Raw genomic sequence first — 16,605 nt, 5'->3', positions numbered from 1 at the left:
GGCAGATGTCTCCTCTAAATCCTTGCTTCTCAAAGTGTGATTCTCAAACTAGCAACATCAGCATCACCTGCTAGTTTATTAGAAATACAGTCCCCAGCCCAGACCAACTGTTAGAATATGAGTTTGACAAAATCCCCAGGGGATCCTTATTGACATTAAAGTTTCCACATGCATTGCTCTAAATGACAGGCTTTCTCATTTGGGGAAGAGCGGAGTTTGATGATAGCTTAACCAAAGTATTAATAAATCTAAACATAATGTGCTAATAGGAGAGGGTTGATTGGAACATTGGCAAATGGAAGTGGGGCAGAGTTTGAAAATTTATCTGACACTGTTGAGGGGTTAGAGAGTCAACTTGGGGACCCTGGCAAGAGTCACTAGGGAGCTGAGACTTCATGGAGATCACCAAGTGCTCGCCCGGCTCTCCAGGGTATGAGTGAGCTGTCCCTGTAGCTTCTCCACTGCCCTTTGTTTGGCTCTGTCTTCCCAGGTACCTCTTGACTATTCTTTGGTTTTCCTTCCAGCTTTCCTTCAGAAAGAAATGGCCCTTGTCATGTGTCTGAGAGAGATCTAGTCTTTTGGAGAGTTCTGTACTTATTAAAATATAAATAATTGCCATCTCTTAATGCATGAGTATCCAGTCTGTGGATTTATTTCTAATAACTCATATTACATCAGCATCATTGTGAATTTGTAAATCTGGCATGCTTTTGGTTGATAAATGTCCCTGTAACAGAGACTGATGAATTTTAAGGGATTGCTAATAAAATTACCAATAAAATTCTAGAGGGTTGAAACCACCTAGAGATGCTGTTACCTGGAGGACCTGTCTGGGTGGCCAGGAACCTCCTTAGGGGAATGTAGATGTCTCTCTTGGAAACCACATTAACTTTTGTGATTGATTTTTTTTAATTGAAATAAAAATGGATACCAAATGGGAAGGAAAGTATCCTAGAGTTTTGTTATTCAAGGAATCCTAACTTATTTGGCCCATTGTAGCCCAAAGAGTACTTCCCAATTATTGATTTTTCCCTTCTTCAGTGTTAGTTTTTGAAAGTATTTTAGGAACGTTGAACTTTGTGTTTCTGTGACACCTCAGAAGTTAACGTGGCTCAATGTTTTCCTTTTAGAATGAGATCTTTTTTTCTAACATTTTACATGGTGTCCTCAGAGAAGATCACGCCCTGGTATCTAGAGCGGTTTCCATGAAGGTGGAAAATTTCACAGAAACCAATGAAATAAACGAGCTCTTTGACCTATTTACTTACAACAAGGTAAAATCAGTTACACATTTACATTTGTTCTGCACTCTTGGAGAAAGCTACATAAAATGGATTCTAAGGGTCCTAGACGAATGTGCTACTACACAACTTTGGTACAAAAACCTTAATATTATTCAATAGATGGATTTCAGAAAACGTGGTTAAATCAGTTCTTATCTAGTAAATATTAATCAACTACAATAGCTGCTCAGTATCATCTACCTTTATTAATACAGACTTAGCTTGCTACTTTTAAGGTGAACCCTTCCGCTTGGTAGAAATTTGTTCTTGTATTGACTGAAAGAACACACAACATAAAAGTTGTGAGTTAAGTTTTATTCAGGAATCTTACTGAGGACTATAGCCCAGGAGACAACCTCTCAGAGTGCTCTGAGAAACTACTCCGAAGTGGTAAGGGAGGGGCCAGGATATATCTGAACTTTTTTTGCTGGGAAAAACATGCAGTCAAGCATAAAAAGATTGCTGCTAATCACAAGGAACAGACATCTCCAGTTAATAATTTTAGTGCTTTTCTGTATATGGAAAAATGTAAGAATCTGGGGTCATTGAAATTTTTCCTTACATGTGCATCTTAACTATCTAGGGGCCAGGATATTCAAAGCACAGAATGCTTCCCATTTTTCTCCATCCTGAATTCCCCCCAGGGTGCACTCTCAGTGGGCATCTGCAGTGGCTAATGGCTGATCCTTGTAGAACTGGAGTGGCAGGCAACAATTTTTCTTTACACTTGCCATATGAGTATCTCAGTTTAAAAACTTTACTGCGCCCTGAACTCTTTATATGTAGGACATTTTCTCATCTGTTACCTATTAATTAGTGACAGTCTCCTATTTTATTAGCACATTTGGGGATAACCCAGACATTCAACTAAAGTGCGCAATGCAATCAGAAGCACAGCCCAGAATCTTGCTTATCAGAATGGAATGCGTCAATATTTAGATTACCGAATTTTCTTTAAATAATGGACAGCTTCTTATGTCTTAGGGAGCGTCTCTGGCCCGGATGCTTTCTAGTTTCTTGAATGAGAAAATATTTATCAGCGCACTTAAGGTGAGTTTACAAAATTGTTGTTACCTGGAAAACAGTAAACATAAATTGCTTTGGCATGTTATTTATCTTAACCTTAACTTTTCTATTTTGACAGTCATACTTGGAGACATTTTCTTACTCAAATGCTGAGCAAGATGATCTATGGAGGCATTTTCAAATGGTAATTCTCTCACTTCCTGCCATGTTTTTGCTGAGTTGTTTTGTAAGATTGGGAGGCCATGTGTGTATGGTGATGACACAGAAAAACCATCTTTCCTTGTTTGTGACACTCCTTTAAGTCAGGGGTTGCTTCTTTAGTCTTCACCACTATATTCCCAATGCCAGAAGAGAGCCTGCATATGTTAGATCCATAAAAAATGTGGTCAGTAAATGAATGAATGAATGAATGAATGCACTAAGGAACCATTCATATATAGAGAGTTGAACAGAATTAAATTTGGTCCAGAATATCACCCACTGGGAATTACTGTACTATATGAATGAGGAAGAGAATAGCTATGTAGTTTCTTTTAGGAGATTGCTACCTCAAAAGATTTTGATGATAAATATCTGTTTTGTGATGATTTTTTTAAAACAGGCCATAGATGACCAGAGTAAAATTCTTTTGCCAGCAACAGTAAAAAGCATCATGGACAGTTGGACACACCAGAGTGGTTTTCCAGTTATCACCTTAAATGTATCTACTGGTGTCATGAAACAGGAGCCATTTTATCTTGGAAAGGTTAAAAATCAGACCCTTCTAACCCACAAGTAGGTAGATTTACTCCTCTGTCTTCACCTTCCTTGGGATTGAGCTGTGATCAAATGGAAACCAGCCTGTGGGTGAGGAAGCATAACCCCTACTGGATACACACCCGTCCATGGGGTGATTCTGGGATGGTGACTGAGTGTTCCATGCAGGATGTCGCTGGTGTGCTAGGATGGGGCAGAGCCCCTCATGTGCTGAGCAAGGCCAGAGACCTGCATTTAGGGATTCAAGCAGTGCCCCTCCCCTGGGATATAGGGCCACACCCATGACCAAAGCTTTGGGTGTTATGCATTCTCTTCTGTCCTTTAGACAGAGGTCATGAATTAGTCGGAATTCTGTGTGAAAGGCAGTAAAACAGAGCCTGAAATGCCTCCTGTTAGTTAAGAAGAAAGGGGATCCTGTTGCAATGTTGTCTTCCCTTCCCTAGAAACGGAACTGAATGGTGACTGTATCCTTGAGGAATAATTCTGTGCATGTCTGCCCGTGCACTTATCTGTGCTTTTGTAGCCATACCTAAAATGTTAGAACTATAGATCCCAAATTCAAACCTTAGGTAAGTCTTATTCAAAATCTCTGAGTTTCATTTGCCTTATCTATAAAGTAAATGTAATAACATATATCCCAGGGGATTATTGTAGAAGTGAAATGGAATAATAAGTATAAAGTGGCTTAGCATTCATCACTTTCTCCTTCCCTTTCCTTCTCTTTCTTGTTAGATAATTTTCAACTGTTTTTTTAAAATAAATTTATTTATTTTTGGCTGCGTTGGGTTTTCGTTGCTGCGTGCGGGCTTTCTCTAGTTGTGGTGAGAGGGGGCTACTCTTTGCTGCAGTACACAGACTTCTCATTGCGGTGGCTTCTCTTGTTGCAGAGCACAGGCTCCAGGCTCGTGGGCTTCAGTAGTTGTGGCATGTGGGCTCCATAGCTGTGGCTCACAGGCTCTAGAGTGTAGGCTCAGTAGTTGTGGCGCACGGCTTAGTTGTTCCACGGCATGTGGGATCTTCCTGGACCAGGGCTCAAACCTGTGTCCCCTGCATTGGCAGGTGGATTCTTAACCACTGCACCACCAGGGAAGCCCTTCCAACTGTTTTTGATAAAATTTTTGATCCTCAGATCTCATTATAGTAAGTATCAGCACAAATGAGTAATTAATTTTCATATATCACCACCAAAATTTTCAAGTTGTCCTACTCTTTCTTTAAAACCCCAGGGGCGGGAACAGGAGACCTGCAGGTCCCTTCTCCCTATGGTATTTCATGACTTGTGAGAAGAGGTGGCCTTAGCTATCACATAAACAGAGACCCTCAGTTCAAAGTCTGAGAAACCAGACTTTTGAGCGTTTGAGCAAGATTGGAAATAATTGCCCAAATTCCAAGTAGTGTGTCTCTTCAGATGACTAATGTCCTCCCTGTGGCCAGCGACTTCATCCAGGTCATGTCCACCAATGTGGGAAGAATGCCAGCATTCAGGTAATATGAATAATCTGGCTGATTTTTGTTGAACACTTTTCAGACAAGGAGAAAGCTTGAGGTGGAGAAGCATTTTGAAATGTTTGTCAAGCTTTTTCTTCTTAACTGATTATTCAACTCTCTTGGCACAGATGGCTTTGGGTCTGTCTGTAGCATTTGAATGACCCCTGAGTAAGGCCAGGTGGCTGTAATTTAATATAAACAGGCCTTGAAATTTTCAGATACAGGAGAGTCTTAGTAGCTACCTTAAGTTATAAAAAGAAGCAAGTCTATAAGACACAAGAAAAGAGTAAATAAATAGCCAAAGCAAAACTGACTTCTGAAACAACAGTGAATAATTCTAAGAGCAAAGTCCTGCGTATCCACAGGGAATGACCAAAGAATTTGAGTTCAGTTATTTTATCATCTTATTTAATATTGGCTCAGAGCTGATATTCTTATGTGTGAACATTAACTGAATTTTTCATTTTTTTCCAAAAAGTGACACATGGATTGTACCTATCCTTTGGATAAAAAATGGAACTACACAGTCTTTAGTCTGGCTAGATAAAAGCAGCAGTAAGTAACAAATTTTTAAAAATATCTCCACATATATATGCAAATATATATATGTGTATGTATATATATATGTGTGTAAACATATATATTTTATATATATATATATATAAAGGCAGAGACTAAAATGTTGAAATGTCTATCTTTTTTTTTCTTTCTTTTTTTTTTTTATTTTGCGGTACGCGGGCCTCTTACTGTTGTGGCCTCTTCTGTTGCGGAGCACAGGCTCCGGACGCGCAGGCTCAGCAGCCATGGCTCACGGGCCCAGCCGCTCCGCGGCATGCGGGATCTTCCCAGACCGGGGCACGAACCCGTGTCCCCTGCATTGGCAGGCGGACTCTCAACCACTGTGCCACCAGGGAAGCCTGAAATGTCTATCTTTTGGAAAGCTATCTTGTTTACAACTAAAATATTGTATCATTCTTGTTGAACATAGAGCTTTAAAGAAAAGTTTCTGATCAAAAGCCATTATATGTGAAAAAATATAATTATGTGGTAAGATCAATATGTATTTTACAATATCTTTACTTTTTGTTTTATTGGACTTATTGTTTAGAATTAAGAGGATGTAGTACAGATGTGTAGTAAAATATTTTTAAAATGTACCATTTCAAACTTTTCACCTGTTTCTTTGTAGAAGTATTCCCTGAAATGCAAGTTTCAGATTCTGATCATGACTGGGTGATTTTAAATTTGAATATGACTGGATATTATAGAGTTAACTATGATAAATTTGGTTGGAAGAAATTAAATCAACAGCTTGAAAAAGATCCTAAGGTAAGGTTATATTTTTACACCTTTTATTAAATATCATTAGTATTGCACTCTCTAGCCTTTAGAGGTTGAGCTTTCATCAACCTGTCTGGTGGGAACCTGACCCCTGTTGCCACCCCTCACCCCAAGGCATACTGGATTGTTTTTTCTTATTCTTAGAAAGGAGAGGTTTTGGTTGAATGCATTGTGTTTTTGAACATTAATCTCACTTTTCCACAATAATTTTACCTTTCTAGGTAAAAAATCAGAAGAATTTCCTATTAACCATTAATTTTGTGATCTTAGGCAAGTTAAATGTTCTGCTTCAATTTCTTCACTTTAAAATGGGAATCATATCATATCTTTCTTATTCCTTATGAGGATTAGAGATGATGTAAGTAAACATACACTTAAAATTTCAAAGCCCATAATAGGTGCCAGTGCGTATATGCTAGAAAATGTTAATTTTCTAAAAACTGTATTTTCACCCTCCCTCAAAGGAGACAATTTAATTCAAAAGGTATCAATAATAATCCAATATTGCTTTAAGTTGTAAAAACAACTGTAAATTATTATGCAATATAGAAATATTAGAATATTGGCTAGCTCTTATCAGTCAGATTTTAATTGGTTGAATTAAACCAGATCTCCATTGGTGCAGATGGGTGCTGGCTTAGAGGTCTATAGCGTTGGCTCTGCTGTGAAATCTTGGGCTGTTCATTTAGTCTCTATTCATAAAACTAGAGAGTTGAACTAAAAGATATCTTAGGTGTCTCTCTCTTCAAAAGTTCTGTGAGTCACATAGCAGCCTCTCTGGCAGAAGAGGCAGTGCACAGCATACTGGTCCAGAGCTCGGGTTCTGGGTCAGGTAGACTTCTGTTCATATTTTTGTTCATCATTTACCAGATGTGTGACCTTGGGCCTCTTGTTTGCCCAGTCATGCCTTGGGTTCCTTATCAGTGTAATAATGGGTGTAATAGACCTTAAAGTGTTGTTGTGAAGATTAAATAAGGTGATGTGTGTAGTATGTTTAACAAAGGCCTGACACAATTTGGGCATTCAGAACATGATCAGTAATTTTTAAAAATTATCATTGGTCTTTTGAATAAAGGTACAAAAAACAGTTATAATAATACTTTATTTAAAAACCTTTTTCAGAGTAGCTAAATTCTTTTTAATTTCTAAGGGCAGTCTTAGCCATGGAAGCGCTAGGTCATGCCATTATAGCTATGATTTCTTGAAACCCTTGTAGATTTACTTATTGGAAAACTGGGGTCAGTTATTCATACAACATAATTGCTGAGCAAATAAAACATTTCTATTATTAATATTAATCTAGAAAATGTAAGTGTTATTATTACTGCCAGAAAAGATATGCGGCTACAACAAAGGAAAGAATTAAGCTTGGCTTGTTCAGATGCTTAAAGGGATGTTGTGAAGATAAATTTTCTGGGACCACATATATGAACATGCTGGGGAGGGTATTGAAGGACTGCTGTAGGAAACTTTGGGCACCCTTAGGACACAAGCTGAGACAGAGTCCTGTGGCCTGACAACGCCAGGGAGCGCAAACCGAAGCCTGAGGAGTTAGGTTGGCAGTTAACTCCTGCCTTTTCATGATTCAAAGGGCTCTGTTGGTGGTATTGTGTCAAATTAGTAAACTCTTGAGAAGAGAGATACCATTGAAAAGAGTACCTCACTATTGCCAAAATAGAGCTAAGTAATATTCTCTAAGGCTTCCTATGCCAAAAAGTCCCCTGACAACAATTTGGACATTGTGATACGATTTAATGTATACTTTCTGTTTTGGAGAGGCCCTTTAAACTTGGCTTCCTGTTTTATTTTTTAACATGCTGTTTTTCACAGAGTATTTTGGCAAAACTCTCAGCCATATTTAAGCCTTATGATTGATGTCCAGAGGGATCACTTATCAAAAGCAGATGTATAATAAATAAATTATGGGAACTATCCTTAGAAATGATCATTTCTCTGTACATAATTCACATGAAAGTGCTTTGTAAGCAGCAATGATCTTTAATGTTGTTATTATTTTGAAAGTTATTTTTTCACTAAAAATGTTCTCATCTTTTCCTGAACATTTTTGGATCTCATTTGCAGGCTATTCCTGTTATTCACAGACTTCAGTTGGTTGATGATGCCTTTTCCTTGTCTAAGTGAGTATATTTTCTTCTTTCATCATTTTAGCGTATACCTTGAGAAATTTATAAAAATAATAACCTCATCACTATGAACTTGGTTCTTTAGTACATACAGGCCCTAACTTATTAAGATTAGGATCAAATTCTGTGGTTATTGTGGAATTTATGATATAAAAGTTGCTAGAATATGCAACAACATGGATGAACGTTGAGGACATTAAGCTATGTGAAATAAACCAGGCACAGAAAGACAAATACTGTATGTTTCTATTTACATGAGGTACTTAGAGTCAGAGAGAAGGAAAGACTGGTGGTTGCCAAGGGCTGGTGCAGGAGGGTGGGAGGGGGCAATGGGGAGATATTGTTTAATGGGTACAGAGTTTCAGTTTCACAAGATGAAAAGAATTATGGAGATGGATAGAGATGATGGTTGCACAACATTATGAATGTATTTTTTTTTAATTTTTTATTGGAGTACAGTTGATTTACAATGTTGTGTTAGTTTCTGCTGTACAGCAAATTGAATCAGTTATACATATGAATGTATTTAATACTAGCGAACCATACACTTTAAAACGGTTAAGAAGACAAATGTTATGTGTATTTTGCAACAATAAAAGAATTAGAAAAAAAGGCAATTCAAAAAAGTCATTATCAGGATAAGAGCAATAACATCTACTACTATTAGAAATGAAAGCCACAGGAAACAATGTTTTTTACAACAATTTGACAAGAAGGAATATGTTCTTTCTCAAGTCAAAACTTGGTAGTTAATTATATGAAAATCGTATATTTTCAATCAAATTAACTTTGGTATAATAAGGTTTAAACTGATTATGGAGAAATTTTGAAAGACTCTTAAAGGAGCAGCAAAGAAAATTCAATGTTTTAAAAGGAAGCCCTGGGCTTCCCTGGTAGCGCAGTGGTTAAGAATCCGCCTGCCAGTGCAGGGGACATGGGTTCGATCCTGGTCCGGGAAGATCCCACGTGCCGCGGAGCAACTAAGCCCATGCGTCACAGCTGCTGAGCCTGCGCTCTAGAGCCCGCGAGCCACAACTACTGAGCCCATGTGCCATAACTACTGAAACCCGCGCGCCTAGAGTCCATGCTCCGCAACAAGAGAAGCCACAGCAATGAGAAGCCCGCACAACACAAGGAAGAGTAACCCCCGCTCGCCACAACTAGAGAAAGCCTGTGCGCAGCGACGAAGACCGAACACAGCCAAAAATAAAAAAAATTTGTAAAAATAAATAAATAAATAAAATAAAATGCCTTTCCATGAGAAAAAAAAAAGGAAGCCCTTAAAGGAAAACCTTTAGAAGGATGCAGTAGAGATGATGTAAACAGAAAAAAGTAATAGTGTTTAAATATTTATAGGATTATTGCAAAATGTATAAGAATCATTATTTTAAAAATCTCAATCAAGAGTAAAAACTTAGGTAAAATACAAGTGATTCAGACTTGCATTTGTAAAGACTGCTAACTGTTTGGGTTTTTTTGTGGGTTTTTTTGCGGTACGCGGGCCTCTCACTGTTGTGGCCTCTCCTGTTGCGGAGCACAGGCTCCGGACGCGCAGGCTCAGTGGCCATGGCTCACGGGCGCAGCCGCCCCGCGGCATGTGGGATCTTCCCGGACCGGGGTACGAACCCGTGTCCCCTGCATCGGCAGGCGGACTCTCAACCACTGCGCCACCAGGGAAGCCCCTAACTGTTTAAATGGATAAATTTAGGAAGATTGTAGAAGATGTATTCATATTTTTCTAAGATACTGGAAGTTACGGAAATAAAGTAATTGATGTATCCAAAAAAAAAAAAAGTTTCTGGAACTAAATAGATTATCAATTAAGATTTTGAAGTGATTTTTGTTACCCAATGATGATGACTGTAGGTATAATTTTAATGAGCCTGAATTTTAGTGTATTACAGAATTATTGATTTCATTTATATTGGATTTACTCAATATAAGCTCTGCTGATAAGTTTCTAACCAGGAAAATGAATATATGCTCAGAACTTAAATTCCAGACAGTAAAATTAAGGAGTACACATAATAAATGATGCAGTGTGTTCTCTCCTTCTTTGGCCTGTTGTATTTCTTGAATGAAGGTCTGCATATTTTATCCTTCGTTTTTTTACTACTTTTCCCCATGTGATGTACAGCACATTTCCCCGCCCACTACTTTGCTGAAACATTTCTCTAAGATTATCATGACTTTATACTGTTAACCACATCCTCCTGCAAACTTCTTTTTTGACTTCCTGAGGCTCCAATATGCAAACCTAGTTCTCCTCCAGGATCTGACTTCTCTTTTTCCTGCTGCCGTGAGCATCCTTAAGACCAATCATGGTTATGTTATTTTCTTCTATCTTTCCTCTGGATAATTCATGCCTTCTGATGGTTTCAGTGATCATTTTATTATGTACATGTACAGTGCCTAGCAGATATAAGGTACACAATAAATGTTTATGAAAGGATATGTTGATGACTTCTAAATCTAGGTGTCTATTTGTCTCCTCCTGTCTTCTGTTTATCCTGTGGTCATTTAAATTCAGTACCTTAAACACTGAACTTTATTTCTGGCTCTAAATTGCTCCTGCTATCAATTTCTCTCTGTCGAAGCTACTACTACTTTTCCCATCCCCACACTTGAAACATCAGAGATATCCTTGACTGCTCTCTCTCTCTCTCCATCTCCCATCAAGTCATCATGTCTTATCTATTCACTCTGGGGTTCTCGGGAATGTCTTTTGGATTCTCACCTCACTTACCACCGTCACTGCTTCCATGCTAAGCCAAGCTTCCATCACCCTTTGGCTAGCCTATTGCATTAGGTTCCAGGCTTTAGTCCTTTAGAATTCTATTTATATTAGAAGTCCATTCTGTTTTCTGCAGCACGGTTGCAACAAAATTTTAAGGTATTGATTTCATGATGTTACCCCGGCTGTTTAAACACCTTCCCACCCCATGTAAACTCTTCATCCTGATACTCAAGGCTCTCCACACTTTTGATTTACCTTACCTATTAACTCCCATCTCTCACTACACATAAAAGAAATTCCCTGCCTCGGTTAACTTGGTCTGCCCATCACACTAATTCCCACTTTATCTTCTTGCCTATCGCACTAATTCCCACTTTAAACTGCCTTCCTCTATCTCTCTACTTATTCCAATCCTACCCTTCCTTCACTGCTTTTCTCAACTTCCTTCTCCAGAAGGCCTCCCTGCCTCTCCCATCACATGCGTATATTTTTCTTCTTTGCTACTTTATTGTATTCGTTGCCTCTGCTAGGGCCTTTGATTAACACCTTCTTACGTGCAAGTCTCAGCTCTTCACTAAGTAATAAGCTCCTCGCTGGTAAGCAACACTTGTTTTGTGTTCCTACTAGTATCTGGCAGAGCATTAGATAATGACTTTTAATTAATACTTGTTGAATGGAAATTATAGTCTCTTAAGAATGTATACCAAATGCACAAATATTCTAGTGCCTGACAATCAGCCCAACATTTGGCCTGGATTTTCTACAACCTCCAAGAATTTGGGCACTTGAACCTATCAAGCTGAAATTGAGGGTCTGTCCACATCGCTTGGGTTCTACTTCATCGATGAGATGGCACTTTTACCCTCTAGCTTCTTGATTTCATATACCTTATTGAAGTCAGGCACTGAAGCATGGAACAAATATGAGTTTTTGAGTCTGTGGGTTTTTTTTAAACCAAACAGAAACAGTTATATAGAGATTGAAACAGCACTTGATTTAACCAAGTACCTTGCTGAAGAAGATGAAATCATAGTGTGGCATGCAGTTTTGGTGAACCTAGTGACCAGGGATCTCGTTTCTGATGTGAACAACCATGATATATATCCACTATTAAAGGTAATTTCATTCTTGTTAGATGGGGTTTTTTTTAAATTTCTGTCTTCCTCCTTCCATATTTTAGATAGTGTCTGTGAAAGCGGTCTTTCCCAAAAGAATAGTCTATTTGTTCTGTATATATTCATTTTCTTAGGAATGGTTGTTTACTCTTAGAAGAAAATACCTTAGTCATAGACCTGGTCTAGGAGATGAGTATGAGAGAAGTTTGGACAGTTTCTTAATTCTTGGTGAGGTATAAATGTGTCTTAAGAAACCAGAAGTGGATGGAAATGGTATACCTTTTTTTTCTTATTAAAAAAGGATAGTATCTATTAACAGCTGTTTCCCTAAAAGATTGTTAGTCTCACAGAATGATTTTTCACAACTCTATATCCATGATTTATATCCTCTGATTTATAGGGCCGGCACTTAAAACCAGAGAGTTATATTCCAAAAAAGTAAACATTTTGAAGCTGCTTTTGATATTGGGAAGAGAGATGGTGAAATTAGAGTTAATGAATGAAGAAATAACCATGCCAACTTGTCCTTATAAAAGGGGAAAATAACATCTATAAAAGGGGAAATTTCTGTTATTAGATCTTTAACAGTGATTGTAAGAAAGATGGCACAGGTAAAACCAAAGCCAAAGTTTGGGAGCAGCCCCTCGGAGAGTTAAGGGCCGCAAACAAAACAGCAAGTGTCTTAGGTGATGATTCCAAGTGAGAGTCTGGGGCAGTCTGAAGGCGAGATCGCAAGCACTTCGGGGTTCCAGACTTTCTTTTATCTAGTGTACAAAGTGCTGATGGGAACGTACTTGAATGTGGCATGGCGACCAGTAGGAGAAGGCACTTGTTGGTGGGATCAAGGTGGCTCACTGATAACATCTGATCACTGGTTTTGAGTGAAGAAGTAAAAGCTAATGTTTGTTTTTAAAAATTTCAATGAATAACATTAATTTATTCTGAGGGATGTATTGGTAAGTGTAGGACTATTATAACCTTATTATTTACCAGCCGATAGCTCAATTGAAGAAATTTTATTTTGGAGTCAGGGCTTAAATTAATCCAAGGCATAAATCAGTATTCCTTGTTTTTTCAGAGATATATATATACTAAGCATGGAAGTTTCAAGGTAGAAAGTTTGTTTTATATTTCTCCATTTTTTCTCTATTTTAAAGACAACTGGAAATGTTTGGGTGATAGTAAATGATAAGAATGTTTGATATTTATTGAGTTCCTACTATGTGCCAAGCAGTGTGCTGACACACATCATATTGTTTACGTATTGCTTACGTTTGAGGAAACTGAACCTATAGAGGTTTTAAAAGTTATACATTTAGTGACAAATAAAGATTACTTCTGAAGAAATATCTGTCACCTCTCTGTTAATGTCTTTTCAGTCAAAGAGAAAAGCAGTGTAAATTGGGTGTTGTGAGCAGAACTAACAGTATATTTTCTTTATTGTTTATAGAAGTATCTGTTAAAGAGACTTATCTCAATATGGAATACTTATTCAACTATAATTCGTGAAAATGTGACAACATTGCAGGATGACTATTTAGCTCTGTAAGTACTTTTTGACCAGTGATCATTGAATTAAATAATTCATATTAACGGATAGGCTTCCAGATTCATAAAATAAGATACTAATAGTTATGATTCACTGAGAGATTTGTGTGCCATTTGAGAATAGTAGATTTGGGATTAGTGAGCTACATGTATCCTAATAGGAAATAGTAGTTTGGGAATCTTAATTTACCTGCGAAGCACATACAAGTACACACAGGAATTTATAGCTTTATATTCTCCAATCTTAGGCTACTGGTTGAAATCTTAAGTATGTTGTACTATTGATGAAGGGTTGTGTTAAGCAAAACCAGCCTATACAAACAAATTGAAGGGTATAGGAAGGATACACAGGGAAAAAAATCCCCTCTGTATATTCTTGATGACAGAGGGAAAAGTTCCATTATTTATGTCAGACAGAAATTCTAACATTATGCAGATATGATTAGGGAGGTTGACAGTGAACTGTATCAGTCATCTGTGTGTGAGCATGACCAAGTATTGCAAATGATTTCCCCATCATTGGTTCGGTTAGGGGACTATGCCTGTTGTCAAGCTGCTCTGGAAAGGGGGTGAAAGACAAAACAGGGCTGCAGTACCGCTGGCCTCCCTGTGACACAAGGTTTGTGTGTGTAGGCTGGGCTTCCAGATTTAGCGAGGGAATCTGTGACCAACAATGAATGGTACAGGGATTATATTTACAGCTCTAGTCAACATCAAGCCGAAACCAATTAGACCAAGTAAGAAATACAAAAGGTGGGGTTATTCTCTCTCACAAGTATCCTTCTGAGAGGGGAGAAATTTTAGAGCTAGGGCGTGTGAATTGACAAACAATATGGTTGGATTTACAGATGGATGGAAGACAGCGGGGATGAGCTAGGATGGAAAGTGGGTAGGCAAGTTGTATAGGCAAACAGAAAGGCCCAACCAGGCAGCACCTTTGTTAACCAGCCATGGCCTTGGCTCTCCTAAACTGGCCTGAAGTGACCTGCTTTTTGTAGCATCCCTGGGCCAGTTCTCTTCAGAGCAATCTCAGGGAGTTAGACTGTGCTTCCAGAGAATTCCATCTTGCTGCTACCAGTTTGGGGTGGGTGGGGAGAGGAGTGAATGTGTAAATGAGTGCTCAGAGCTGTCTCTCAGAAGGTCTCCCCCCTGGAGATTCTACCTCTGCTTATCAGAAGGTCAGGCCAGGCTGGGATGAAACTGGAGGGAGGGTGGAGCAATGGAGATTTGCCTCTTGGCATTTTCCGGAAACTCCTGATCCATTTGAATTCCTTTACCTCTTACTCCAAACTGCAACACCTCAAGGCACCGCTCATCTGGCTTTATCATTGTTCTTCTCCATGTTCTTTTGAACTTATTTCGTTTGCAATGGGAATGTGTACCTCTGCTCAGCTATAAAAACAAAGCAGAAACCTCCATTCTTTTTCTGGAGACAACGTTAATAGCCAGGAGGAAGAAACAGAAGCTTAAGCCCGGAGAGGGTCGCTGTCGAAGGAGAGAAATAAACCATTCCCTCTGCTCTCATGTGTAGAGAAAGAACTTTATTTTTAAGTGTGTTATATCAGATACTTAAAAGTCATTTTTGTTATCTGTAAGGGAGTTATTGTATAAGGGAGGAAAAATAAATTGATAACAGATGTGGCATGTGTGTACACCCGTGTGTGTTTGAGGGAGATGAAGGAAGGCAGTAATTTATTTCTTACTTTCAAAAAGTACCAGTCTTGGAGCTTATTTGGTGCCTGAGAGCCTCTCAGCAAATATTTCCCTGAACCTTAAATACAGTTGCCATCCACAAAGGCTATTTTTTAACAAACCTGATGTTATTGGAAGGATGTTTTCAAATACCCATCTTTTTATGAAACACATATTCTTGGCGGCAGAAAAAATCAATGCAGTAATGAAAAATACATGTTTTTCTTTGATATTTCCTTCAAGAATATCACTGGAAAAACTTTTTGGAACTGCGTGTTGGTTGGGTCTTGAGGACTGTCTTCAGCTGTCAAGAGACCTTTTCAAAAACTGGATGAACCATCCAGAGAATGAGTAAGTGTAATATTGTAATTGCCCTTCTTTTTGTTCTGTTTCAGCACCAACAATTTCTCTTCCTTTCGATGCTCTTACTCTGGGAGTGAACATTTTGTTTTTACTTAGATAATCTCTCTCTCTTACTTTTTTTTTCAAATGTCCTTTAAAACACACACACACACACAATTGTCTCATGGAGGTCTGTGCATAGCAATAGATTAGAATTTATACACGGAATTCTCATCCGGGACCTCTCATTGCCGGTGCATTCCCTAATACGCACCTGTGGTTATCTCGAGTCTTATTTAGGTTGTTCATTATAGTTATTTATTCACATATATAAAAGTGCATCAGTACATCTCTTTCTGTGTAAGTTTGCAGTCTCACTGACACCTGAGACCAACACTCTGTCATTCTGGTGTTATTATATTACCTTTAAAATATGACCTCAAATGGACTCTTAGAGAATGTGATAATAAGATATGAAACCAAACTGAGTTATCAACATACACTGTTTGTACTGTTCTAATTTACTTCTCCCTCAAAACTCCTCAGTTTCTAAACTAATTTGACGATCTCAAGATGTTAATATGAATGACAGTTTTCACAATTGCTTCTCTAGATTCCTACTTTTGATATTTATATCTGAGATCACAGACATTTTTTCTAGATTTATACTTCTAACTATATGACAACCTAGATTAACATATAACTTAACTGCTATGAAAAATATCATTGTGTGTTATACCTTACAGAATACCTTATCCGATTAAAAATGTGATTTTATGTTATGGCATTGCCTTGGGAAATGATAAAGAATGGGATTTTTTGTTAAATATCTACAATAATAAAACAAAGGAAGAAGAAAGGATTCAACTTGCTTATGCAATGAGCTGCAGTAAAGATCCGTGGATACTTAACAGGTGATTATTACAACTTACCTTGAAAGGGCTCTTGGTGGAGGAATGCAATTAATAAACCAAAGGGAGAAAAATAGAAATGAGCTAATATAAGAATTAATATGAAACATACTTATAATTCAGTAACTTAGAACCATATGGGATTTTAGCTCCATTTATTTAAATTTACTCTTTCCATTGGATAATGTTTACGTATTTATTTTCTGCCACATGCGCTTTTAC

At 38.0% G+C, this 16,605-nt stretch overlaps 1 protein-coding gene across 1 annotated transcript in view; it reads left to right on the top strand.

Annotated features, from left to right (window-relative positions):
- The window catches only part of LVRN (laeverin), an 87,229-nt gene that overhangs the window by 58,347 nt on the left and 12,277 nt on the right, over positions 1-16,605 (top strand). Inside the window, exons 7-17 of the mRNA XM_027099741.1 lie at positions 1,131-1,274; positions 2,268-2,333; positions 2,428-2,493; positions 2,911-3,083; positions 5,032-5,108; positions 5,743-5,882; positions 7,977-8,032; positions 11,738-11,891; positions 13,341-13,435; positions 15,374-15,481; positions 16,219-16,386. Of these exons, the coding sequence (XP_026955542.1) occupies positions 1,131-1,274; positions 2,268-2,333; positions 2,428-2,493; positions 2,911-3,083; positions 5,032-5,108; positions 5,743-5,882; positions 7,977-8,032; positions 11,738-11,891; positions 13,341-13,435; positions 15,374-15,481; positions 16,219-16,386 (1,247 nt within the window). The remainder of the gene's footprint in view (positions 1-1,130; positions 1,275-2,267; positions 2,334-2,427; positions 2,494-2,910; positions 3,084-5,031; positions 5,109-5,742; positions 5,883-7,976; positions 8,033-11,737; positions 11,892-13,340; positions 13,436-15,373; positions 15,482-16,218; positions 16,387-16,605) is intronic.

The sequence above is a fragment of the Aethalodelphis obliquidens genome, unplaced genomic scaffold (assembly GCF_003676395.1).
Source record: "Aethalodelphis obliquidens isolate GAN/ISIS:26980383/991018 unplaced genomic scaffold, ASM367639v1 scaffold4, whole genome shotgun sequence".
NCBI lineage: Eukaryota > Metazoa > Chordata > Mammalia > Artiodactyla > Delphinidae > Aethalodelphis > Aethalodelphis obliquidens.
Note: the sequence above shows the minus strand (reverse complement) of the source record. Positions and strands in the feature narration are given on the sequence as shown.